A 27207-nucleotide genomic window follows, 5' to 3' on the forward strand; every position below is an offset into this window, starting at 1 on the left:
TTGTAAGACAAGAGCCCTAGACTTCAGGAAAGCTTACTTTCTCAAAAATGGGGAAGTACCTCAAGGAGTTGTTAGCTGGATAGGAAATTCTAAAGGAAATAAAAGGGCAGTGGGCAAAACTAAAAGAAGATAGCATAAGGGCAACTAATCTTTTTGTTAGGAATGTAACTAAAGAAGGAGGAAAAAGAAACCATTATGGTTTCCTAAAGAAGTAGCTGGACAGTAAGGGAGAAAAGAATAGCATTAATAAACTATAAGAGATCGCAGAAAGAGGAAGTAGGTGACAATATCTGGAAAAATTAAGAGAAGCTGGGAAAGTAGTTAGGAATGCAAGAATCAAAATAGAAGAAAAATAGCAAATATAGTAAAAGAGGTGGCCAAGACTTTTTTTTTTTAGATATGTGAGTGATAAAAAGAGGTGCAAAAGTGGCATTGTGAGACTCAAAGGTGAAGGGGAGGAATATGTAGAGGCTGATGAGGAAAAAGCAAAATTGCTTAACAAATAATTCTGTTCAGTGTTCATTGTGGAAGGACCTGGAACAAGACCACATAAAGCAAACAGAAATAGGGGGAGCGAGAAGGTGGAGAGAGAGAGAGAGATGCCCCCGATTGAGCCACCCTTGGGAAGGACTACCTGCAGGACCGCTGAGTATCGCTGGAACAGCTGCGAGGCCGTGAGACCCGAGAACGGAGGCGTGTCCGACGTCATCATCTGGCGTCTGCTGGCTATAAAATCGTCCAGCAGAGTCAAGAGAATTGGGGAGCGAGAAGGTGGAGAGAGAGAGAGAGACGCCCCCGATTGAGCCACCCTTGGGAGGGACTACCTGCAGGACCGCTGAGTATTGCTGGAACAGCTGCGAGGCTGTGAGACCCGAGAACGGAGGCGTGTCCGACGTCATCATCTGGCGTCTGCTGGCTATAAGATCGTCCAGCAGACGGCACACTGCCATCACCGGCGCGCGGCTTTGGTCGGCTTAGGTCGGAGAAGGTTGAAGAAGTTGCTGGTACCCCTGAGTGTGTGGCATAAGATAAAGTGGAACTTCCTGTGTACTTCCGAGTCTATGGGGAGGAAAAGGAAAATTAAAAGCTTTCCCGTATCACCAATAACACCGAGGGGCCCTATGGACGAACACGTCTTCCGACGGTTTGAAACGTCACCGCGAACGGACATTCAGGAGGAGCAGTTTTCTGCTTCACTAAGTCCGGGTGAGGGACCTTCACCTCCTCCACAACCTATAGCGGCAGTTTCTGGAGCGTCCCCACATGTGGAAGTGGGCAACCCAAAAGATGGGAAGGGCTCAGCCAGTGTGCGAGACACTCAGATAAGTGATCAACTTCAAATATCTAATATTGCATTAACATTGCCTAAGGGAGAGCCAGTGAGACCAGAATAATGGTCACTGGAACCACCTGAAAATTTAACTTTGAAGGATATTTGGAAACTGACCGCTAATTTAAGTAATAATGTATTGAAGATGAATGAGTCTTTGTCTGGTATAGTTAATACAAATACAGTACAAATAGAACAACATAGTAAAGATTTGAAAGGTTTGAAAGAAGAAATGGGGAAAGTAACCAATAAGATTAAATTATTAGAAAGTACTGGGGTAGCTCACATTAAAGATAATCTTACAATCCATAGGGATTTAGAAAATTATGAGAATATGTTGAGGTACAGAAATTTGTGTTTGGTGAATTTTCCCCAGACTAGGCTTCTTTCACCAATAGAAATGTTAAAAAAATATTGTAGAGAAATTCTGCAATATTCTGATAATGAAATACCAGTATTCTCTAAAGTATTCTACTTCCCCAAGAAAATTGGAGGGGTGGGAGAAGAAAACCCAGAAATATCATCTATTGGTGTCTCTACTTTTTTAGAAGAATCGGTAGATATTATACAAAATAGAGCTACTTTGTTTGTGTCTATGTTGTTAGAGAGTGACAAAGATAGGATGTTTAGGGATTTCCTAAAAAATAGAGAGTTAAATTTCTGTGGTCAACAGATTTTGATGTTTCCTGATGTCTCCCGAGCCACTCAGGCTAAGAGGAGGCACTTTCTGTCCCTGAAAGTTAAAGTATTAGCCCTAGGGCTACTTTTTTTCTTAAATATCCGTCGATGTGTTATATTAACTACAGGGGGAAGAAATATAGTTTTGGGGACCCATTACATTTAGAAACTTTTATTTCAGACAAAGATATAACTAGAGGAGAAGACATAGAAGGTCAATAGAAATGCCAACTCTCTCTCTCTCTCTTTAGAATTTATTTGAGTAATATGTATCTAGTTCCCCCACATTATGGGTTATGTAATAGAGATGAATACATTTATATGGAAGATGTATGTAGCACTAGTGAACATTGTAATTACATTCTGATATTTTTGTTTGAAAGTTTTAAATGAAAATTCAATAAACTATAAATAAAAAAAAAAAAAAAAGCAAACAGAAATAAGACTGGAAATGAGGTAAACCTCATTCTATTTTCAGAACAGTGTATTCATGAGGAGCTAACTAAACTTAAAATAGATAAGGCAACGGGGCCGGATGGGATATATCCGAGGGTACTATGGGAACTTAAAGATGTCACAGCAGCTCCACAGGCTGACCTTTTCAATGCTTCTTTAGAGTCTAGAGTAGTTCTGGAGGACTGGAAAAGGTCAGATGTGGTTCCTATTCATAAAAGTGGAAGCAAGGAGGAGGCTGGGAACTACAGGCCAGTTAGTCTGAGCTCTGTGGTGAGCAAACTAATGGAATCGCTGCTAAAACAGAGGATAGTGCAGTTTTTGGAATCCAATGAATTGAAAGATCTGGGGCAGCATTGTTTTTCCAGAGGTAAATCTTGTTGGATGAATCTGATCAATTTCTTTGATTGGGTGACCAAAGAGTTGGATCAAGGGAAAATGCTAGATGTAGTGTACTTGGATTTCATCAGGGCCTTTGACATTGATCCACCCAGAAGACTTATAAATAAATTGTGCAGCCTTTGTATGGATCCTAGAGTGACTGATTGGGTTAGAAACTGGCTGAGTGGGAAGCGACAATGGGTAGTGGTAAATGGAGTTTTCTCTGAGGAGGGGGTTGTTACTAGCAGTGTGCCTCAGGGATCCGTCCTTGGACCTGCTCTTTTCAGCATTTTTGTGAGCGACATAATAGAAGGGTTGACAGAAAGGTTTGTCTTTTTGCCAATACTACCAAAATCTGTAACAGGATGGATAGCCAAGAAGGAATGGAAAACATGAGGAGGGATCTAGTGAAGCTTGAGGAATGTTCTAAGATCTTGCAACTAAGATTTAATGCTAAAAAATGCAGAGTCATGTATTTAGGATGCAAAAACCCAAGAGAAAGGTACAGTATTGAAGGTGAAATTCTTCTAAGTACAAAGGAAGAGCGGGATCTGGGGGTAATTGTATCTGATGATATTAAGATGGCCAAACAGGTGGATAAAGTGATGATAAAAGCCTCTCTCTGTGCTTGGCCTCATAGAGAGAGGAATGGTCAACTGAAAAAGGGAGGAGATATTGCCCCATATAGGTCCGTTGTGAGACCTCACAGAATATTTTGTAGTACAATTCTGGAGACTGCACCTTCAAAAGGATAAATTAGTTGGAGTCGGACCAGAGGGTGGCTACTAAAATGGTCAGAAGTCTTCACTCTAAAGCATATGGGAATAGACTTAAAGATCTAAACATGTATACCCTAGAGGAAAAGCAAAAAAGGGGAGATATGATAGAGACATTCAAATATTTCAAAGGGTTCCATTTACAGGATGTGAGCCTTTTTCAATGGAAAGGAAGCTCTAGACCAAAGGTCATAAGATGAAATTGAAAGTGGGTAGACTCAGGAGTAATCGTAGGAAATGGAGAATGTGTGAAACATCTTCCCAGTGGAAGTGATGGAGGCAAAAACGGTATTTGAATTTAAGAAAGCATGGGATAAATACAGGGGATCTCTAAGGAAGTGATGAGAATTATAATGTTAAATTAATTGGATAGATGGGCAGACTGGATGCGAATGGTCCATATGGTCTTTTTCTGCTGTCATTTTTCTGTGTTTCTATTCCTACTACCAGAAGGGCCATCCTTATTGCCCTGCTCATGAAAATGTTCACACAAAAAAAACATTTTTATAGTATTAAAGTTTTGAAGAGATTGTGTTTCAATTAATTGGGGGCAAATCTAACAATTTCCGCAGTGAGAATTTCCTCTTAAAGGAGAGGTTCCAGCAAATTTTTAAGTTCATGGTTCAATGAAAAAGCGGCTCTGGAATGAGGGTCATGGGATGAGGTAAAAGGGAATAGACTCAGGAGTAATGTAAGGAAATATTTAATTAATGAAAGGTGATGGACACATTGAATAGCTTCCCTGTGAAGGTGGTGGAGACAAGAACCATATCAGAATTCACAAAAACATGGGACAAGCACAGAGGATCTTTGAAGGAAAAGAAGGGACTATTAAACTGAGCAGGAGATATGGATGGTCAGACTGGATGATCAGTATGATCTTTAAATGCCATTTCTGCAATGGCCTTATCTTCCCTAAGAGCCCCTTTAATCCCTCGGTCATCTAATGGTCCAACCGACTCCCTCGCAGGTTTCTTGCTTTGGATATATTTTAAAAAGTTTTTATTATGAGTTTTTGCCTCTATGGCCAACTTCAACTTTATTGTAGCTGTATCGATGTAAAAATTGACCTGTTTTCTAACAAATCTGCTTCACTTTTTTTAAGGGGTTAATAAACATGTGGATATAGGTGAACCGGTAGATGTAGTGTATTTGGATTTTCAGAAGGCGTTTGACAAAGTTCCTCATGAGAGGCTTCTATAAAAACTAAAAAGTCATGGGATAGGAGGCGATGTCCTTTCGTGGATTACAAACTGGTTAAAAGACAGGAAACAGAGAGTAGGACTAAATGGTCAATTTTCTCAGTGGAAAAGGGTAAACAGTGGAGTGCCTCAGGGATCTGTACTTGGACCGGTGGTTTTCAATATATATATAAATGATCTAGAAAGGAATATGACGAGTGACGTTATCAAATTTGCAGATGACACAAAATTATTCAGAGTAGTTAAATCACAAGCAGACTGTGATAAATTGCAGGAGGACCTTGCAAGACTGGAAGATTGGGCATTCAAATGGCAGATGAAATTTAATGTGGATAAGTGCAAGGTGTTGCATATAGGGAAAAATAACCCTTGCTGTAGTTACACGATGTTAGGTTCCATATTAGGAGCTAGCACCCAGGAAAAGGATCTAGGCATTATAGTGGATAATACTTTAAAATCGTCGGCTCAGTGTGCTGCAGCAGTCAAAAAAGCAAACAGAATGTTAGGAATTATTAGGAAGGGAATGGTTAATAAAACGGAAAATGTCATAATGCCTCTATATCGCTCCATGGTGAGACCACACCTTGAATACTGTGTACAATTCTGGTCGCCGCATCTCAAAAAAGATATAGTTGCAATGGAAAAGGTACAGAGAAGGGCAACCAAAATGATAAAGGGGATGGAACAGCTCCCCTATGAGGAAAGGCTGAAGAGATTAGGGCTGTTCAGTTTGGAGAAGAGATGGCTGAGGGGGGATATGATAGAGATCTTTAAGATCATGAGAGGTCTTGAACGAGTAGATGTGACTCGGTTATTTACACTTTCGAATAATAGAAGGACTAGGGGGCATTCCATGAATTTAGCAAGTAGCACATTTAAAACTAATCGGAGAAAAATCTTTTTCACTCAACGCACAATAAAGCTCTGGAATTTGTTGCCAGAGGATGTGGTTAGTGCAGTTAGTGTAGCTGGGTTCAAAAAAGGTTTGGATAAGTTCTTGGAGGAGAAGTCCATTAACGGTTATTAATCAGTTTACTTGGGGAATAGCCACTGCTATTAATTGCATCAGTAACATGGGATCTTCTTAGTGTTTGGATAATGGCCAGGTTCTTGTGGCCTGGTTTGGCCTCTGTTGGATACAGGATGCTGGGCTTGATGGACCCTTGGTCTGACCCAGCATGGCAATTTCTTATGTTCTTATGAAAATGTACAATAGCAGATTCAAAATAATAGCCAATGACAAATGCAAGCAATTAAGGTTCCGATCAAGTCCAATACAAAAATTCTTAAGTCTCAGGTGTTGCAATTCACTCAAATTCTTCATCATAATATTATCTGACCAATGGTTTAATAAGTGTTTTCCAGCTAGTTAACTCTAGTAACTCTCACAAAATTCTAGGACTGGGGCTTTCATCCCAGATCAGAATATAGAGGGGTCAAACCCATCTGATGAATGGATTCTATTTATTGAGCCCATCAAGTGCTGGTTGCAAGCTGGGAGCAAAAGATGTTAGAGCAAGGGGTTGAGAACCAGGGAAGCCAGTGTTTAAAGCCTCTTTCTCCCACTGACACTCCTTGTGACCTTTGGCAAGTCACGTCCCTTTCTATTACTTCAGGTGCAAACCTAAGGGTTTAGAGGGAAAAAATATCTTGGGATTCACAAAGCTGCAGTAATGAGTAAAATACTACCTGGAAAAATACTGCAATGAAATGACCCTGCTTAGCAGTGCATTATGGCAGTCCCACAAACCAGGACTGCCATCTTCTTTAAAGGTCGGAGTAGCCTGTATAGTACCCCCTCCCCCACCCCAGTCACCGTAAAACCTCTAGTACTCTTAAGACTTTTTCCCACCCCTCACCGCTGCCCCTTGAGATGGACACAGTACAAAAAATGAAAAGAAAATTCTACTTTTGGTGTTAGCCCACTCCTCCCTCCAAGCCCTACCCATTTTTTTGAAAAAAACAAAACAAAACAAAACGACTCCCTGATAACCATAGGCCATATTTTATGTTCTCTGGTAGTCTACTGGGGCCTAAAGTGCCACCTAGATCTCCAGGCTTGCTGCCACCATTTCCAAAATGGTGCCGGCTGGTACCATGGAGGCCAGTTGGTACCATTTTGAAAATGGCAGTTCAGGCCTGAAATCCTAGGGGGTGGTCCAGACCCCTGTAGCCTACCATGGATCTTCAGGTATTGTGAAGGGGAGTTGAAGGCATGGGCTGGGGAGACAGGAGGCTTGGGGTTAGTTTTTGGACAAATGGGACTGGTATTTGGGAAGGAGGGGTAGGGGGCCAAGGATGGGGATTTAAAATATATATTTTTTTTACATTTTGACCACCAGGGTTTATTTATTTATTTATTTTGCACTTTTATATACCGACTTTCCAATAACAGAGTTACTGATCAATTCGGTTTACATTCTAAACAGAAACATTGACAAGTTAATGTCTTACAATGAACAGGTAGCAGGAACTTGGATACAGATATATGGGGTTAATAACATAACGTAAATGCTACGGAGCCAAATGTTGGCTAAGGAAATAGGTGATAGGTATAAGGCTGGGTATTTGATTTTTAGACTTTTTTTTTTTTTTTTGGGGTATTTGATTTTTAGGGTTGCAAGAACGGTCAGAGTGGGTTGGGATAGGCTCCCTCAAGACCCCAGGGATTTTAACACAACCGGCAGGAGACATATTTGGGCCAGTCAGCCCTTTAAGGTAATCCCTGGGAGCATTGGGAAGTACATTAGCTTCCCAATGCTTCCGGAGAAAGTTAGCATTTACTATTAAATGCATACAGATCAGCTCATTGCCATACTCGCACTGCACTGGGTTATGAATAATAATACCATTAATTATTGCACAGAAATACCATTAATTATTGCACAGTAAATGCTGTTTGCTCTGTAGGAAAATCCTAACACAGTTTACTAAATCACCCCCTTAGATTGTAAGCCCTTGAAGCACCTACCTATTTATTCTACCTGACTTTATAACTCACCTTAACCTTGGATTTGAAAAGGCAAGTAATTAAATCTAAAATCCAAATCTATCACAACCTCTGTATTACTCAGACATGACTCATTGCGAAAGTTTGTTATAACTTGTTAGCTTTCCAATAGTCAGGGATATTCTCTACTTGCCAGCTAATTGGTTCCAGTGCTAATTTGGATCAACTACAAAATTTGGACTTAGAGAACAAATATACCACAGACCATACTGCCTTTATCACCCACACTGAACAGAAGGCAAGCCAGTACTGATACTCTCCATAAGAATCATCCTGACTCTTCCTGAATGATAATATGCATAAACCCAGTTTTAGGGGTGTTCTGGGTTATAATACTTTTTCCAGTTTTTGGAACCTATTAAGTAACTAATAGCGAACTCCCACCTTTTCCCATAATTGATAATCTGGTGCCAAAATAAAACAGAGTAGGATATAGTTTGTAAGCATATCAGGATCATTAGATTTCTGAATAATATGAAAAAGAATGTCTTGATCAAAGTACAAAGTTCATTTATACAGATTTCTGAAGCAACAAAACAGATATTCCAGTAATTGAGAACATAAGACTTGCCATACTGGGTCAGACCAAATGTCCATCAAGCCCAGTATCCTGTTTCCAACAGTGGCCAAGTCAGGTCAGAAGTACTTATATTTATTTATTTATTTATTTATTTATTTATTTATTTATTTAAAGTTTTTCTATACCGGCATTCGCGATGAATATCGCATCATGTCGGTTTACAATTAACAAGTGGAGAGGGAACAAAAAAGATAATAAATAATAATGATAATAATAATAATAGTAAACATTAAACTTGGCAGGATCTCAAGGGATAGGCAGATTCCAAGCTGCATATCCCAAGAATAGTCAGTGGATTTCTCTACCTTAATAATGGTTAATGGACTTTTCCTCCAGGAATTTGTCCAAACCTTTTATAAATGCATCTATACTATTAGCTTTCACCACATCCTCTGACAACGAATTCCAGAGCTTAATTAATCTCACGCTCATTCCTTTTGATTATTGTTCAAACTCCAAAATATCTGAACAAAGGTGTAAACAAAAAGAGGTAGATCTTAAAACAGTACGCACGCGCGTAATTTTGTTGGCGCAACTGGCACCAACAAAAGTATGCCAGATTTTATAAGATACGCACGTAGCCGCGCGTATCTTATAAAATCCGGGGTCGGCGCGCGCAAGGCTGCGCAAAATCGGCAGCCTGCGTGCGCCGAGCCGCACAGCCTGCCTCCTTTCCCTCCGCCTCGGAGGGAAGGGAGCAGGCTGTGCGATTTCGGAGCAGCCTCTGCTCCGAAATCGCACAGCCTGCCCGATTTCGGAGCAGCCTCTGCTCCGAAATCGGAGCGGCCTCAGAGGGAACTTTCCTTCCACATCCCCCCACCTTCCCCTCCCTTCCCCTATCTACCCCACCCCCCAGCCCTACCTAAATCCCCCCCTACCTTTTGTTGTGCTCCGCCTCGGCATCCCCCGGCACAGGCCGCAGTGCCGAGGAACTCAGGACCGCCCCCACCCGCCCCCGAACCATCGCCACGCCCCCAGACCCATCCCAAGACTGCCGGCACGCCCCCCAGACACGCCCCCTGCTGCCCCTTTTACGAAGCCCCGGGACTTATGCGCGTCCTGGGGCTTTGCGCGCGCCAGCGGCCTATGCAAAATAGGCGCGCCGGCGCGCAGGGCTTTTAAAATCTAGCCCAAAAATTGACTAACTGGGGGGCAGGGGAGTTAATTTATGGATGATTCTTTAAGTATTATGTAAGAATCTTTTATATATTTTTCTTATCCTGCTTGCCAAAATACAGTCATGGTGTTTACATTTGTCCTACATGTTTATATTAGTCACACTAATCATTTTATGGCTTAACAGCTTGTGTTGGCTTTAGGAAGCTGGTTGTTTCCCACCTTCAATAGTAACCAAAGGGTGATACTTTTTTAAAATTTAAAGTCAAGATAAACTTGATTAAAATATGCATCATGGACACGCAATATAGGTGGAATAGGAAAACAGTTGCTCTCTCTCTCTCTCTCTCTCTCGTCCCCCATTGACTGCAGAACTACACACTACAACTGTATCTTTTCAATATAGAATTTTATAATAAAGATAACCACAGTTTTATATGTGTGCAGATATCATTTTAAACTTCACTGGTTGACATGCATCTCTTAAGAGGACAAGACAGTGAAAGGAGGAATGGCAGAAGTGAGACTGTAAGACTAAAAAGGAAAAGGAGAAATGTGTGGAAGTGACAAAGATAAAGCAGAAAAAATAAACAAATATATTTTTTTTTGCTCAGTATTTAATAAAGAAGCAATAAGAAAGGAACCACCAATAGTTGGTATGGGTGCAAATAGTAGTTGGATGGATGTTGCCCACTTCAAAAAAGTGGCAATAGGGAGAAGATTTGGAAACAATGGGTTGATTAGTCTCATCTCTTTGGTGGGAAAATTAAGGAAGACTCTACTAAAGGAAAGGATAGTGAAGCACCTTGAATCCAGCAGGTTGCAGGATGTGTCAGCATGGCTTTCTCTGAAAGAATTATTTTCAAACAAATCCGATCAATTCCTTTAACTGGGTAACCAGAAAAATTGATCAAATTGAGCCCTGGATTTATCTCTGATACTGTCCTGCATAGGAGGATTATAAAAAAAAACTAAGCAGTTTAGGGGTAGGTCCCAAGGTAGTTAACTGGATTTAGAAACTGGTTGAGTGATAGGCAACAGATGTTTATGGTAAACTAAGTTCATTGTGAAGAAAAAAAACGTTATTAGGGGTCTACAGATATAAAGTCTCTGAGGTCCCTATTCAATATCTTCATGAATGATATTGTAGAGGGATTAGTAGAAAAAAGTTTGTTTTTTTGCAGATAACATTAAGATCTGTAACAAAGTAGACGACCCTAACAGGTAGATTTTAAAAACATTGCTCGCACAAAAACAGCCTCATGTGAATTTTAAGAAGCCAGGAAGTATGTGGGTCAACATAACCCCTGAATTTTGCACGGTTGAACATGGCAACATGTGCCATGTTACCTGAGTAACTTTACTACTGGTCATTTCGTTTTAAAGAAATGCAATGGGCCTAGGTCTAGGCCCGAAGCCGGGGCCTTGACTAGGGCATAGGCTGAGGCCCAAAGCAGAGGTCAGACAATGCCGTACATCAAAATGGCGCCATCCTCTGGGGTGAATATGCCGGAGTTAATTAACTCTAGCGTGACCCCAGCAGACGCCCATCATTTGGCACTGAAGAGCTGAAAAAGGAAGATGGACTGCGGAGCTCCCAGGCCTGGACCAGGCATCAGGACCCAGCTTCTAGGTCAGGTCACAGCATCAGGTCCGAGCCTAGGCTGAGGCCCCAGCATCAGAACCCAGCTCTGGGCTGGGCTGCGGTGTTGGGCCTGGGTTTGAGCTATGGCCTAGGTCAAGATGGCATTGAGTAGGCTGAGTCAAAGTATAACGCAGAGTGCAGACAAAATATCATAGTCCATATTAATCTTGAATAGGTTGTGTTTTATTTAACCTTTTTCAAACGGCAACTCCACTGTATCAGAGAATCACTATTTCAGTAGGGGTCCCCCGACATGGACTCGTGTTTCACCGAGGCTGCATCGGGAGGGACATGGAATTCAGAGAAAATCTGAAAGCAAGTATTCAAAAATCAGGACTTTGTACAATAGTAGGCTGAGGCCATGGTGACCTACCGAGGCCTCAGCCTATGCAAGTCCAAGACTTCAGCCTAGTCACCACTGGCGGATCCCCACCAGACCTGGTAAGTGAGGGCCTGGGGGAGGGATACTTGTCCCAGCATTTTTCAGAGGTGGTGGGAGTGAGGCCTAGTTTTTGTTTTTTAGCCCCCCTTTTTTTTTTAATTGCTTTATTTTTTTCACATGAATCAAATGAATCAAGCAATCCGTGAACCAAAATTCAAGGGGAAAAATACCTCCCAAAAATGAACCAAATAATGAAAACAATTGTTTTTGCCTGCACCTCTATCATATCCCTCCTCAGAGACGGCTGAGGGGGATATGATAGAGGTGTTTAAAATCATGAGAGGTCTAGAACGGGTAGATGTGAATCGGTTATTTACTCTTTCGGATAGTAGAAAGTCTAGGGGGCACTCCATGAAGTTAGCATGTGGCACATTTAAAACTAATCGGAGAAAGTTCTTTTTTACTCAACGCACAATTAAACTCTGGAATTTGTTGCCAGAGGATGTGGTTAGTGCAGTTAGTATAGCTGTTTTTAAAAAAGAATTGGATAAGTTCTTGGAGGAGAAGTCCATTACCTGCTATTAAGTTCACTTAGGGGCGGATTTTAAAAGCCCTGCTCGCGTAAATCCGCCCGGATTTACGTGAGCAGGGCCTTGTGCGCCGGCGCGCCTATTTTCCATAGGCCTGCCGGTGCGCACAGAGGCCCGGGACTCGCGTAAGTCCCGGGGTTTTTTGTCAGGGGCGGGCCCGGGGGCGTGGTTTCGGCCCGGGGCGGTCCGGGGGCGTGGCCGCGCCCTCTGGAACCGCCCCCGGATTGCGTCCCGCTGGCGCGCGTGGATTTACTTCTCCCTCCGGGAGGCGTAAATCCGTGGACAAAAGTAGGGGGGGGGTTAGATAGGGCCGGGGGGTGGGTTAGGTAGAGGAAGGGAGGGGAAGGTGAGGGGAGGGCGAAAGAGAGTTCCCTCCGAGGCTGCTCCGATTTCGGAGCGGCCTCGGAGGGAACGGAGGCAGGCTGCGCGCCGATCCAGGATTTTATAAGATACGCGCGGCTACGCGCGTATCTTATAAAATCCAGCGTACTTTTGTTGGCGCCTGGTGCGCCAACAAAAGTGCGCGAACGCGCATTTTTTTAAAATCTACCCCTTAGAGAATAGCCACTGCCATTAGCAACAGTAACATGGAATAGACTTAGTTTTTGGGTACTTGCCAGGTTCTTATGGCCTGTATTGGCCACTGTTGGAAACAGGATGCTGGGCTTGATGGACCCTTGGTCTGACCCAGAATGGCATGTTCTTATGTTCTTATCCCTCATGACTTGTGCCTTTCGGGTACAGTGAGAAACTGAAGAGTTTTAAGGAGAAAGCTACAAGGAGGAGGAAGGAGATAAAAATGACTGTGTAAAATAAATTCCATCTTTGATACTTTACAACACTTGGAGGGAAGCCACTAATTTGCCCTATATTCAATGGGAGGGAAGAAGTAAATCCATTTAAAAATTAAATTAAATTGCTATAATAAAGACTAGGAGAAGTCACTGACCTAAAAAGGTGCCTCAATTGGTTTTAATATCTAAAGAAAGACTGAAAGTCACAAACTTACTTAAATCACTCGTATCAACTAAAGTGAATCAATTCAGATGTAAAGAAATTATTTCATCATACAGTACATCGAATTGAGATTTAAAGTTTGGCAAAGTTATCTTTCCCCTTGCAAAGGAAATACCCACAATACCTGAATGTAATCTGCTTTGAAGTGCTGAAAAGTGGAATATAAATAAAATAAAATAAAATAAATAAATCCTGGAAAATACACATTATATAAGAGAAATGGCCTCTGGAACCTGTTAATTGGGTTCAACCATCGCAGGGGTTACACATATAAAATATTACATGTAATTTTTATAAACGTTTTACCATGGAACCTGTACACGTGTACATTTATGTAATGTAAGCAAAGTACAGTGACTTTTTATAGTGGGGTATGCATGTATTATTTTCTTATATGTATGTGTAGAGTTGGCCAATATGCTAAATATTGGGTGTAAGAAATTCAAGGTATGTGTGGATGATTAATGCCTTATGCATTTTATTTAAAGAATGTACATCCTGCTTGATCCAGTATACTCAACAGGTAACTGAACATGCATAATCAAGATCACAAAAAAGAAAAAATAAAACACCAGCAACATACAATAACTCCACATTCACATTATTAAATCACATCATACTATGTCCCTAATACATAATATCCAACTTTCAATTTTAATTTTAATTCTATCACCAGATCTTACTAAAACCACCCCAAAATATTTTACCCCACTGTTCACCAAAATTGTCCATATTTTCCCATCCTGCTGTATCTTCACAGGTAAAACACCTTCCTCTTCTTACAAAAACTACACTTCCACTGCTGTATCCTAGATTTTCATGGATTAGGATACAGCGAGGAGTTTACCCATGAAAATCTAGGATATAGCTGTGGAAGTGAGATAAAAGCTTACCTAAAATAAAAATCCACAAACCATTGAGACTAAAGTTAAAAATGCTTAGAATACAGATGAGCACTAAGAAAGAGAAGTATAAAATGACACGCACTGTATCATTTTCTAGAGGTTAGAATTTTTCATATTAATAATGCCCATGTTTTTTAGCCACCTCAGGCTAGTTTTAGCACTTTTAGAATAAAATGTGAAGGAAGAGTGGAGATGACAGTGAGGTTAAAAATAAAGTAGTGAGAAAAAAAATGCTCTAACTTTAGAATCTTGCTATCCTATGAATAATAATGTTATTTTCTTAAAATTGCAAACAAGTGGAAAAGGATAACTGGAATGAGTGTAAATGTGCTGGAAAACAGAGTAGCAATAGTGAAGGTGTAATCTTCTTGTATAATCACTAAATATTATTAAATGTTTACTGCACAAATACTTACTGTAAATCTCTACTGTTATTTAAGCAACCAAATTAATAAATTGGTCTCCAACCAATTAATAATCTCCAATTTATGAATTTATCATATCTCTGTATATCAAAAATAGTCTTGCTAGATTAAGATATACGAGTACTTATCTTATAGCATTGTTCACTCTTTTCGAGAAGTCATTGGGAATATAGTCAAGCCCAACACTGCCAGTGTTTTGACATAGTTCTTGACTGCACCAGGGGCCAAACTTATGATAGTTGGAGATTATTCTATAGGAAAAGACAACCATGTAAAATAATGTTGTTAAGTGTCTTACCAGCCAATGTGTTCTTAAAAGAACTGAATTCCAATATGAACTACAGTTTCAGAGATACTTCAGTATGACTACCATAGGACTTCAGAGGAGTCTGATGTCATGGACCTTCTATTTCAATAAGGTTCAGTTATACTCGCTACATCACAGGTATGCACACAGCTAGGATCTGATAGAAGGGACTTGATAGATTGTTTATAATCTGTTCTTAATAAAATATAGACCATTCTTCTTCTTTTTTGAGATCATGTGGAATAACTGTGTCAGAATTATAAATAAAATGTTCATGTTGTGTCAGCTATTAATTAAAATCACCACCTCTTTTGTTTGGAGACAACTGTAATAGAATTGAAAACTTTCGATCATCTGTAGAATGGAAAGCTGACACCAATGAGATACTAGAGGTTCTTCATGTTGTTGTCTACGTATACAGCTCAAATGTTCTTTAACGTGGGTGCCTATAGCTCATGTAGTTTTTCCAATGTAAAGCAATATGCATGGTACCAAATGATGTAAATGATTCCTTTAGATTTACATGTGGGCGATTGCTTCAAAATGTATGGCTTGTATCCTGGAAACCGTAATATATGACCTTCAAAGGCTAACTGACAGACATTATATTGTTGACATGAAACACTATTATAGGTATAGAATGTAGAATGTACCAAACTGTCTTAAAGGTTGCTGGCTTTTTATAAAGTGAAAGTAAGGGGATGCTGAAAAATTGAATGAACACCAAGGACATGCCAGTATTTTCTTACAATTCGCTGGACTTAATATATTTCAGATATATATGGTAACACACATACTATTTTAGATTCCTGTACTTTCTTATGTAGTGTCAACAGCCATTAATGGTTGGCCCAACAAGTTCTCTTATAAACTTTCTGTATCACACACAGTGGGTAATTGCGTTGGATAGACTGCAATTGCATGTCTTCTGCCTGATATAAAAAAGTGTCTTTAAGACTCAGAAATTGTCCAACTAGTAAGTTAGTGCATAGATGTTTAGGATGACAGCTGTAAAAATGTAATAGTGTGTTTCTATCAATTGGATTTCAGAATATAGAAAAGACAAAATTCTCGAATGTCAATGAAATAGTTGCATCCAAAAAGGAAACAGAATAGTTAATGACTATAGGTGTAAGTAAACTGTAAGTGTTGATTACACAAATTAATCCAAACTGTTGTAGGCTGTGATTATTGCCCTTCCATAACACCAGTATGTCGTCAATTTATTGTTTCCATAAAAAGATATGTTGTTTAAAAGGGAAGTCTGTTAACCATTTTGTTTCAAAATCACCAGTGTATAAGTTGGTAATATCTGGTGCCATGGTGCAGCCCATGGCTGTCCCCTTTTTGTGTTGGTCAAAAATCCAGACAAAACTGAAAAAATTTTCACATAATGCTATGGTGACAAGTTGTACCAAAAAAGTAGTAGGCACTCGGACTTGAACTCTTCTAGTATCAAGAATTTATTGAATGTTTGTTAAGGCCTCATCCTGAGGGATGTTTGCATATAGAAAATAATATTACAGGTTACCAATATTATGTAATGAAAGGGGCCTACCAAATCCTCAAGAATTGACATAAAGTGTGTATAGTCACAGACATAGGAGGGAAGGACAGGTACATATTCTCTCAAAAACTGATCCACAAATGTTGACACTGGTTCTAAGAGAGATCCACGAGAGGATAGTTACAATGGGTCGGCCTGGAGGGTTCACTAAAATTTTATGTACTTTAGGATGTACATAAAAAATAGGACATATTGCATAATTCACTTGTAAAAGTCTGAATTCTCTCTTGGTGATCCACCTTCTGTGGAAGGCTTCCGATAGAATTTGTTCTATCCTTTTAATTTCACCTGTAGGATCAGACAATAAGGAGCAATAAAAAAACAGTATCAGATAATTGTCAATATTCCCTGACAAAGTTGTATTTAGAACCACCATAGCTCCTCCTTTATTGGCTGCTTTTATGGTATTGAAAGGTTTCGCTGCAATTTGTAAAGGAATTCAGTTCTTTTAAGGATGTAAAGGAATTCAGTTCTTTTAAGGATGAGGCCTTAACAAACATTTCTACAGAAATCGAACCCATCATCAAAAAAAACCAACCCTGCATCCCACCCATTAGACCCCATCCCCGTCAAAACCCTAAAACTCATCAGAGAGATCATTGTCAAACCAATAACCTACATCATCAACTTATCCCTCGAACAAGGAATCTTCCCAGAAAAACTCAAAAATGCCATCATCAAACCAATCATCAAAAAACCTCAACTCGACAAATCAGACCCAGCAAACTACAGACCAGTCTCTAACCTCCCATTCCTAGCAAAAATCATAGAAAAAACAGTCAACAACCAACTCACAGACCACCTTGAAACCCATAATGTTCTTCAGCCAGCACAGCACGGTTTCAGAAAATTCCTCAGCACTGAAACCCTCCTCCTCTCCCTTACTGATACCATCCTCAGAGGCCGTGACAAAGGCAAATCGTTCCTCCTGATACTCCTCGACATATCAGCCGCCTTTGACACCATCAATCACAGAACACTCCTCGCCAGACTTAAAGAAATTGGTCTTCAAGACACCACAATCAAATGGTTCAAATCCTACCTCTCAAACAGATCCTACATCGTCAAGACAAACTCATCCGAATCCTCTCAAGTGCCCCTCACACATGGGGTCCCACAGGGTTCTTCCCTTTCCTCAACCCTCTTTAACATTTACCTCCTCCCACTATGCAAATACCTTTCAGATACAAACCTCACCTACTTCGTCTATGCAGACGACATACAAATACTTCTCCCCATAAACAAGTCCATCCAACTCACCATGGAAAAATGGAACAACCTCAGCTCAAATCTGTCCCAATTACTATCCCAACTATCACTATGCCTCAACCAAGCCAAAACAGAAATCCTTCACATCCACGATGACCGTCCCTCTTATCCCCTCAAGTGCACCCCCTCCAACCACCCAGGAACCTCAATCAACACGGGAGTGCCACAGATCTCACAAATCTCACTCACTCCATCCACAAGAAACCTAGGAGTAACAATTGACAGCCAACTCAACTTTCAACGACACATCTCCAATACAATTAAGGATGGATTCTTCAAACTCCAAACCCTGAAAAAACTTAAACCCCTTCTCCAAGCGCACGACTTCCGAACAGTCCTTCAATCAATTATCCTCTCAAAACTCGACTACTGCAACTCCCTTCTCATCGGCCTACCAGAAATCCACATCAGACCCCTCCAAGTTCTACAAAATGCCGCCGCCAGAATCATCACCAACAACAAAAAATCCTCCCACATCACACCTACCCTCAAAGAACTCCACTGGCTACCCATCACACAAAGAATCCATTACAAAACACTCACCCTCATGCACAAAAAAATACACAACAACAAAATGAACTGGCTAAACAACGCAATACATCCACACCCCACACAAAGAACCCTCAGATCCACCAACACTGGCCTCCTAGCCATCCCCAATCTCAAATCTGCACACCTCAACGCAACCCGCAAACGAGCCATAACAATAGCGGGACCCACCCTATGGAACACCCTCCCCACCTGTCTCAGAAATGAACCATCACTGCAAACCTTCAAAAAACACCTAAAAACATGGCTGTTTTTAAAAGCCTTCCCACCCGACCCTTAACCTGCCCGAACGCAACCCACCTCATCCCATACTCAAGTCTTCTCACCCCCCTGAATCCCTCACTCCGCTACTTCCTCCCACCCCCACCTTCCCCCCTCCCTTCCCTCATCCCCCCCACCTCTATTCCTAAATTACCTACCCAACAAGTCCCTTATCCCAATTTTATTTTATCAACAACACATTCATGTACATATGTTATTTTCTATAACCTTTTGTTATATCCTATAACCTTTTGTTCCATGTACCACTGTTATAATATGTTATAATTGTTTTTTGTAAAATAGGGCGGACTACGCCCTATTCCCTTGGTTATCTGGAAACCGATGTGATATCTCGATTGAATGTCGGTATATAAAAGAAATAAATAAATAATAATAATAACATTGGCTGGTAAGACTCTTAATGACATTATTTTACATGGTTGTCTTTTCCTACAGAACCATCTCTACTATCATAAGTTTGGCCCCTGATGCAGACAAGAACTATGTGGAAACACTGACAGTGTCAGGCTTGACTATATTCCCCATGACCTCTCAGAAAGAGCGAACAATGCTATAAGTACTTCAATATCTTAATCTAGCAAGACTTTTTTGATATACAGAGATATGATAAGTTCATAAATTGGAGATTATTAATTGGTTGGGGACCAATCTGTAATTGCCTTTGTGAAAACATTTCTGAGCAGCTGCTATATCATTTTAATTGCATTAGAAAAAGTAAAAAAGGAGAAAGGTGTCAAACATAAAAAATATTGTTACACAGATTAAGTTTGGTAAGTGATTATATGATTGTGCACTTGCCGAACTCCAAAGGCTGCTTCACACTAAGGACTATATTCATCAAACTGCTATTAAATATAGCAGAAATAGAGCCTGTGATATAAAAGGGGGCATGGTTACATACAGGTTTTTATTGCATTTGGGGGGGGGGGGGAGAGAGAGAGAGCGAGAGAAAACCTCTATACAGGGTAACAAAAAAGTCAACTATTGATACCACTGTAAGAGGGGGCACTAGTAACTCGGGTGAGGTTTGTGGGTTGATTTGGGTTTTGGGGGAAAGTTTTACATGCACAGTCATAGGTAGAAACAGCACAGTAACCATCAGTGAAGATTTAATGTGATTTGGAGTGATGAAAGGTGAAAGAAATGTGGATTTGTACTATGTTCTCTCTAGCTTGATACAGTATTTACCTAGCTGCAATCAAGCTAGGTAGAAAGATCCTTTCATCACTCCAAATCTCATTAAATCTTCACTGATGGTAATTGTGCTGTTTGTGTTATGTTCGTGGACCCTTGGGCCAGCTGAGACTGCAGGTGACGTGCTGTGGATACCCAAAGTGGGCGTCGCAGCCGGGAGGCGGCACTGAGGAGAGACTTCGAAAATGGCTTCACCACTGGAAGCCCGAGGTCCCCCCAGGAGGAGCCCGTAGGGACCCGGGCCTCTTGGTCTTAGGTGACCAAGGATCAGGAGAGCAGCCTGCCGAGGTAATCCAATGATGAGAAGACGCCCAGGAGGTCAGAAGAGACTTCACCCTTGGAAGCATGCGGTCCCCCCGAGAGGAGCCCGTGAGGACCCGAGCGGCTGTGGGTTAGGAGAACCCTCCGGGCAGTGATGAACAAATACCTGCGGCAGTGGGAAGAGATGAAACCGAAGTCCAGGAACAAGCCAAGGTTGGGAGTCAGAAGTCAGATATCGGATGCCAAAACCAGGGACGGAAGCAGGAGCCGGAGTCGAAGAACGAAGCAAGGTTAGGAGCCAGGAATCAGACGTTAGGAACAAGCAGGAACCGGGAAGGAGGAAGCACAACTAGCTACTCCGAAGAGTCAACCTCGTTGCAAGGCACTGGCTAGCTGTGCCTTGCACAGCTAACCCGGCAGCATCTGACGTCAGCAGGGAGGCGTCCTCTATTTTCCCACGCTGGCCCCTTTAAATAGAGAGCCCCTGCGTGCGCGCCTAGGGGGCGGGGCCGGCGGCGGATCACCGGCGGTGTCTCCCTCACAGGGGGGATGCCACAGTAGGCCGTGTTTCAGGCCTGGCCGGCTGAGTCTCGAGTTCGGCGGGCCGGAGGTGAGTGGAGATCCCGGGGCACGACCCGGGATCGCAACAGTTTGTACCTATGACTGTGCATATAAAATTACCCCCCAGAACCCACACCATCCCACAAACTTCACCCCGAGTTTTTAGTGCCCCCTCTTACAATAGTCTAAAAAGTTCAAGAAACAGTGGGCCTCCACAGAGGCTGTCTCTCTCTCTCTCTCTTCTACCAAAATGGGATTTGTGATAAATCCTGTTTCGGCTGTGAGGCACAGCTATCGCAGGCATAATGCCAAGAAAAAAGGTGTAGTTATTTCTGGAGTTAAATCCCATGATAGTGTGTGTTATGTTATTGCACGCATCATTGATCAGCCTTCATTTCCATTTACTCCACTCAAACTCCTCCCACTTGAATACAATTTCCAAATTTGCACATGCATTTCCCGATGCGGTGTTTATTGCATGTAGTATGGTATTATCACGTGTGTTAGGGCCCTAACGCTCTAATGCATTTTGATAAATGACCCCCTAAGTATGACACCAGCATATGTTCTTTATACAGAAATTCTGTGAACCCATCTTCTGCTTTTATATATTATAAGTTTGATGAGTCTGTAGACTTCTTTGGTTTTCTATTTATCAGTAATAGAAGTAACTAACTAATAGCAGTATAACTCTAATTAACATGAGGAACCTATTTCATGAGACTCACATTCCAAAAAAAATAAGAATTCAATATGAGAAATTTTGAAAAAGAAATTTAAGGAAACATTCCGTAAGGGTTGGAAGAGGGATCAGGGAATTGCCCCACTGTTGATTGGGGAGTCTCAGGACTTCATGTGGGGATGAGGGTCATTGAATAATAGGGCAATAGGATTTGGTGAGGGAGGTAGATCTGATCTTCAATGTGGAGGGCTTCAGCCTTCCTAATGAGACTTGATCAGGGACGGGAGATAAAACTAGAGTTGCTAATTGGCTCCATATTTTCAAGACAGGTTAATCTGGTCTTGGTTTTATCCCATTACATGCAAGAAGTTATAGTTCTGATTTATCTATGCATTTCTTCAGAAAAACATGACTACAAGTTACTGCATGCAATGGGGTAAAACCAAAACTGGATTAACGTGTCCTGAAAATCTGGAGCCAGTTGATAACCCTAGATGAATTTCCATGTGCTAACTAACCTATTCACATTGGGCTGTTTAGCATGGAGGATTTAGAGACTAAGGGCCTCATTTTCCAATATCGCACAGTATCGCATGCAATACCAAAAAGGGGTGTTACCTTATGCTAATAAGCATTTGTATCGCAAATTGCGATAACAGCTATGCAACACGCTCTTAGCGCAAATCGCGCTATTAACCCAATTTGGGCTACATTGCAAGTATGTATCGCGGTGCACGATGTTTACGGACAGCCTGTTTCAGTATGAGAGAGAGAGAGAGAGTTGTTGCCCAGGTAGAGTGTCCATCAAGCTAGGTGGAGAGAACATTGCCCAAGGCCATCAAATCTTCACAAGAGACCACTGTTCTGTTCGTACGTCTCATGTGGAATGTCAAAGTGGCCCCCAACCCCCTACACTCATACCTAATCTCCACCTCGAGTTACTAGGTGGGCCTCTCATAGGGATACAAATACTTGTCTAGGGAAGAGACACTATAGCAAGTCTCTCTCTCTCTCTCTCTCTCTCTCTCTCTCTCTCTCTCTCTCTCTCTCTCTCTCTCTCTCTCTCTCTCTCTCTCTCTCTCTCTCTCTCTCTCTCTCTCGTTTAAACTGGGTTTTACATGTGCAAATGCATTTTACCTGTGTTAAGTGGCTTTTGAAAATTGCTACAATATATACCATTGAATTGTCCATAGGATTTACTCGCGTTAAGTGTACTTAATGCAGGTAAATGCCTTTTGAAAATGTCTATAATAGTATGTAAAATTTACGTGTGTAACTCCTTTGAAAATGCACCTGATTGTATGCACATGCTAGTTTATTCTTAGCCTGCATGCTTATACTGTGCATCCGCTATAGTGTCTGAATTTTTATGGGCGCAAAAATATTTGTGCATCACCCATTAAGCATGCTAAAATATTTTAGTGAGTTTTACTGCATGGACTACTTTTCAACTATTTTAAGTGTAAGATGTAAAGTGATGTGTGATAGGTTACCTCACATTTTATGACAGGTAGTACCATTCAGTGAGGTTTATAGCCATTATGATATTTCATTAATTTTATGCTTCAGGATCTTCCAATACCCCTAATTTTCAAGTTTCAGAATGTCCATTTGTTTTGACTCTTTAAACTCTGCATTACTGCCAAGGTAGCTGATTGATGTGTTCTGTAGGCTTCACAAATGTTTAAAATTGCAGCTTACTCAAGGATAAATTCAACTCAGGCTAAAGCACTGGACAATGATCTGAGATTTGTTTTTTTTATTGCTTCGGTTTTCTCAAAAGAAAGAAATAATCCAATTAAATGCATACAGTGGTGATATCTTTGATTCTGTAAGTTCAACATTGCAATAAATTAGTTACAGATGTAAAAAATAAAAGTTCTAGATAGAAATCATCTCAGTAGATGTTGCATGGGTCTTTAATAATGTTGCCTGTATTAGAATTACAAAATTAAACTGAATGTTGAAATGGCAACCGTAATATGTACATGTAAAGAGGAACGTCGTCGAGCACTCAGAAAATTAAATCATAAAATGAAAGCTGAAGGTCTTACCTGAGACTGTAATGCAGGCAAAATGCTTGACCAATTGAAGTAATTTTCTAATTTATTATTTGAGTGCTTGGCTTTCCTGTTTTCATATCCACAGAAACTATTTTGGGTCTTTTTAAGGTAAACTATTTTATTTTCAAGCTTGCATTTGTTGTATGGAACAGTCAATATTGATGAATTCTGTTAATCTTTGTTTTCCACGCATTATTAAATTCAGTGGAATTTACGCTTTCATAAGAAGTGATTCAGTTGAAATTTGTGAGATAAAGTATCATACTAATATTTTATTACACTGGAAAGACAGATACTTATTGTACCTGAATTCCAATAATGTGGGCTATAAAATTAGATGAAATATTAAAAATCCAGTTTTCAAAGCGGATTTAGCCAGATCAAATGTCTGGTTAAAAGGATATGTGGACTTTGAGAGTGGGTGTCACTTTACCTGGCTGAAAAAGGCATTCCTAGGGCATTTGTAGGTCAAGAAGGAAGCAGCATGCGCATATTTGATTTTCAAGGGGTGATTTTCAAAGGCACTTGGGTGCATAAAACCCCATTTTTTGCATGTCAGGCCTTTTGAAAATAACTCCATTTAGAATGTGTGAGTGTTAAAGACTGAATGGAACACCATTTTGCACATACTTTTATATACAGTACATACTACATAGGTGTTCTGGGGGTGTGGGCAGAGTTTGAGCAGCATCAGGATATACATGCATACTTTGATTTTCAAAAGTATATGTGTAAATACATGGGCACAAAATTACACCAGCTCTAATGCAGGTGTAACTTTGTGCATGTACCCTGTGTGCGTGTGTGTGTGTGTGTGGGGGGGGGGGGGGAGTTTGGCTCATACCTGCACTTTTTCAAAGTGGATTTATGCTCATTAATCTGCTTTGAAAATTCCCCGTCTTATGTTCATGTGCTATTTCCCTTCCTCTTCCTATTTGGCTACTTGCACAAATAACAGGTGCAAAGTGCTTGCAGCTTTTAACATGCATACCTTACAGCTATGATGTTTTTCTTTGAAAAAAAAAATGTGTGTGATTTCCCATGCTAAAAGTGCTTTGGAATATTGCAAATAATGCGAGCTGTTCATACTTTTCCCTTGAAAGTCAAAGAAAGGAGTTGTGAAAATCGAAAACTTTCTTAATTTATCATAAACATGAGGGTAAATAATACAGTGAATAGTGGAAAATAATGAGTAAGAATGTCTAGATTCTAATCCCTGCTCTTACTCTGTATAACCTTCAGAACTCACTGGGGCAGATTTTTAATCTTACGCGTGCGGGGTACATTTGTGCGCGCTACCCGGTGCGCACAAATGTACCCCCGATTTTATAGCATGCGCGTGCTACCGCGCGCATGTAATAAAATCTGAGCTCAGCGCGTGCATGGGGGTGCACACTTGTGCACCTTGCGTGTGCCGAGCCCTAGGGGAGGCCCAATGGCTTTTGCCGTTCCCTCCGAGGCCACTCTGAAATCAGAGCGGCCTCGGAGGGAACTTTCCTTTTGCTCCGCCCACCTTCCCCTCCCTTCCCCTATCTAACCCACCCCCCTGCCCTATCTAAATCCCCCCCAAACATTATTGCAGGAGTTACGCCTGCCTCTGGCAGGAGTAACTTGTGCGTGCTGGCCAGCTGCCAGCGTGCCAACCCCCGGCACAGCCGCTTTGCCGGAGGACTCGGGACTGCCCCCTGTCCATCCACACCCTGCCCCTGGACCGCCCCTTTTTCAAAGCCCCGGGACATACACGCATCCCGGGGCTTGTGCGCGCCGCCGAGCCTTTGCAAAATAGGCTCGGCGCGCACAGGGGTAGGTTTTAAAGGGTTACGTGTGTAACCCTTTGAAAATCTACCCCACTGTGTTCCATTACACCAAATTTAAGATATTATTATTAATTATTTTTCTCCACTTTCCAATGCATTTTTGCAACGTGGGGCTTCCCAAACTGCCAGTTGAGTTTTCAGGTTATCTACAATTAATATGCATGTACTGGGTCTCCAGTGTATGCAAACTTATCTCAGATATATTCATGCTGGATATTCTGAAAACCTGGCTGGTTATGGGGTCATAAGCACAGGTTTGGAAGCCCTGGATTGGTCTGAAACCCCAAAAAATTGTATACTCAATGAGAATACTTGATGAGGACGTGCAGACGTATTTAATGTAGCATCTTACGTCATACCTGAATACTTTCGAAGTATAGGTTTTCAGAAACACAATTCTATATCAATGGTCAATAGTAACCCCTATGTCTTCTGTTAAGTGTAGTAATTGCCGCTCTGTGCAGATTACGCCATGCAACCTTTTCTTCATTTCCAGTCTCTAGCCTCTAGGGATTCAGTATTTATCCCCCCCCTTTTGAATTCATTTACTGTTTTTGTCCTCACCATCTCTTCCTGGAGGGCATTTCAGGCATCCACCACCCTCTCTGTGAAGAAATATTTCCTGATGTTGGTTCTGAGTCGTCTTCCCCTGGAGTTTCATTTCATGACCTCTAGTTCTATGGTTTCCTTTCCAACGGAAAAGGTTTGAAGTCAGTGCATCATAAAAACCTTTCAGGAATCTGAAGATCTGTATCATATCCCCCCTGCACCTCCTCTCTTCCAGCCTCTTCTCAGAAGACTTCCACACCATTTTGGTCTCCCTTCTCTGTGGTGCCTCCATCCTGTCTCTATACTTTTTGAGATAAGCTCTTAAGTTTTGAACACAGTACTCCAGATGAGGCCTCACAAAGGAATTGTATAAGGGCATTATCATCTCCTTTTTCATACTGGTTATTCCTCTGTTTATTGTGATGGGCATTATGGGCCGGATTTTAAAAGGGTTACGCACATAAGGTACGCGCGTAACCCTTTTTAAAACGCCCCTGCGCGCACCGAGCCTATATTGCATACGCGTCTGGCGTGCGCAAAGCCCCGGGACGCGCGTAAGTCCCGGGGCTTTCTTGGGGTGGGCGTGTCGGGGGGTGTGACGCGGTCGGCGCGTCATCGGGGGCGTGTTGGGTGGCGTGACGCGGTAGGCATTCTGGGGGCGTGGGGCATTCTGGGGGCGTGGCCGCGGCCTCTGGACCAGCCCCCGGACTGGAACATGGCACGCGGCAGCCGGCCTGGCCCGCGCAAAGTTACGCCTGCCTTGAGCAGGCGTAACTTTTGCGACAAAGGTAGCGGGGGAGTTTAGATAAGGCCGGGGGGGTGGGTTAGGTAGGGGAAGGGGGGGAAGATGGGGGGAGGTGGAAAGAAAGTTCCCTCCGAGGCCACTCCGATTTTGGAGCGGCCCTCGGAGGGAATGGGCAGTGCAAGTTGCACAAATGTGCACCCCCTTGCGCGCGCCGACCTTGGATTTTATAAGATACGCGCGGCTACACGCGTATCTTATAAAATCCGGTGTACTTTTGTTCGCGCCTGGTGTGCGAACAAAAGTACGCACGCGCTGTGTTTTAAAATGTACCCCTATATCTCCCTGGTTAGTATATGAAGGTAGGCTGTAAGGAAAACCTGGGAAGAAGTTCTAATATGTAAAAGAAATCAGAATAAGAATCAAACTCCAACTCCCAGAAGGCACAGGGGCTTGGGAGGGGAGGAACTTCCCAGGCTTTACCCTATCTAGAGGACGAGAAACCCTGGATGTGGTGGAAGAAGGGTGAAAGTTTGTCTGAAGGGCAGGGCAGGAACAGGAAGCAGCTCTAATAGTACCAGATGAAGAGACAGAGGCAATGGAGGTATTGAGCAGCCTTGAGGACAAGTCAGTACCGATGGACTTGGGAGAAGAGTGGTTGAGACTCCTCCAGAAGAAAACACACTCATGGAGATTGCAGCTCAGGAACTTTAAGTGAACTCTGACAGATGATGGATATAGTTGCAGCCATAGTGAAAAAGGAGTCACAAACTATGGTGGGAGGTGGAAGTAGGGCCTGGTTCCTTAAGAGCTTAGACCACAACCAACCTTAAGCTGTGCAGGAAGCAACTGTGAGCAGCGTGCAGGAGGATCA

General features: G+C 41.8%; 1 protein-coding gene across 2 annotated transcripts in view; it reads right to left on the reverse strand.

Annotated features, from left to right (window-relative positions):
* TRPC6 (transient receptor potential cation channel subfamily C member 6) overlaps positions 1-27207 on the reverse strand; it is a 357579-nt gene that overhangs the window by 54469 nt on the left and 275903 nt on the right. Inside the window, exon 9 of one of the 2 annotated variants that reach the window (XM_029602399.1) lies at positions 14066-14741. The exons of the other annotated variant lie outside the window; for it this stretch is intronic. Within the exon in view, the coding sequence (XP_029458259.1) occupies positions 14721-14741 (21 nt within the window). The 3' untranslated portion in view covers positions 14066-14720. Of the gene's footprint in view, positions 1-14065; positions 14742-27207 lie in introns of those variants that run through there. 2 annotated transcript variants of the gene reach the window in all.

The sequence above is a fragment of the Rhinatrema bivittatum genome, chromosome 5, assembly GCF_901001135.1.
Source record: "Rhinatrema bivittatum chromosome 5, aRhiBiv1.1, whole genome shotgun sequence".
NCBI classification, from domain to species: Eukaryota; Metazoa; Chordata; class Amphibia; order Gymnophiona; family Rhinatrematidae; genus Rhinatrema; species Rhinatrema bivittatum.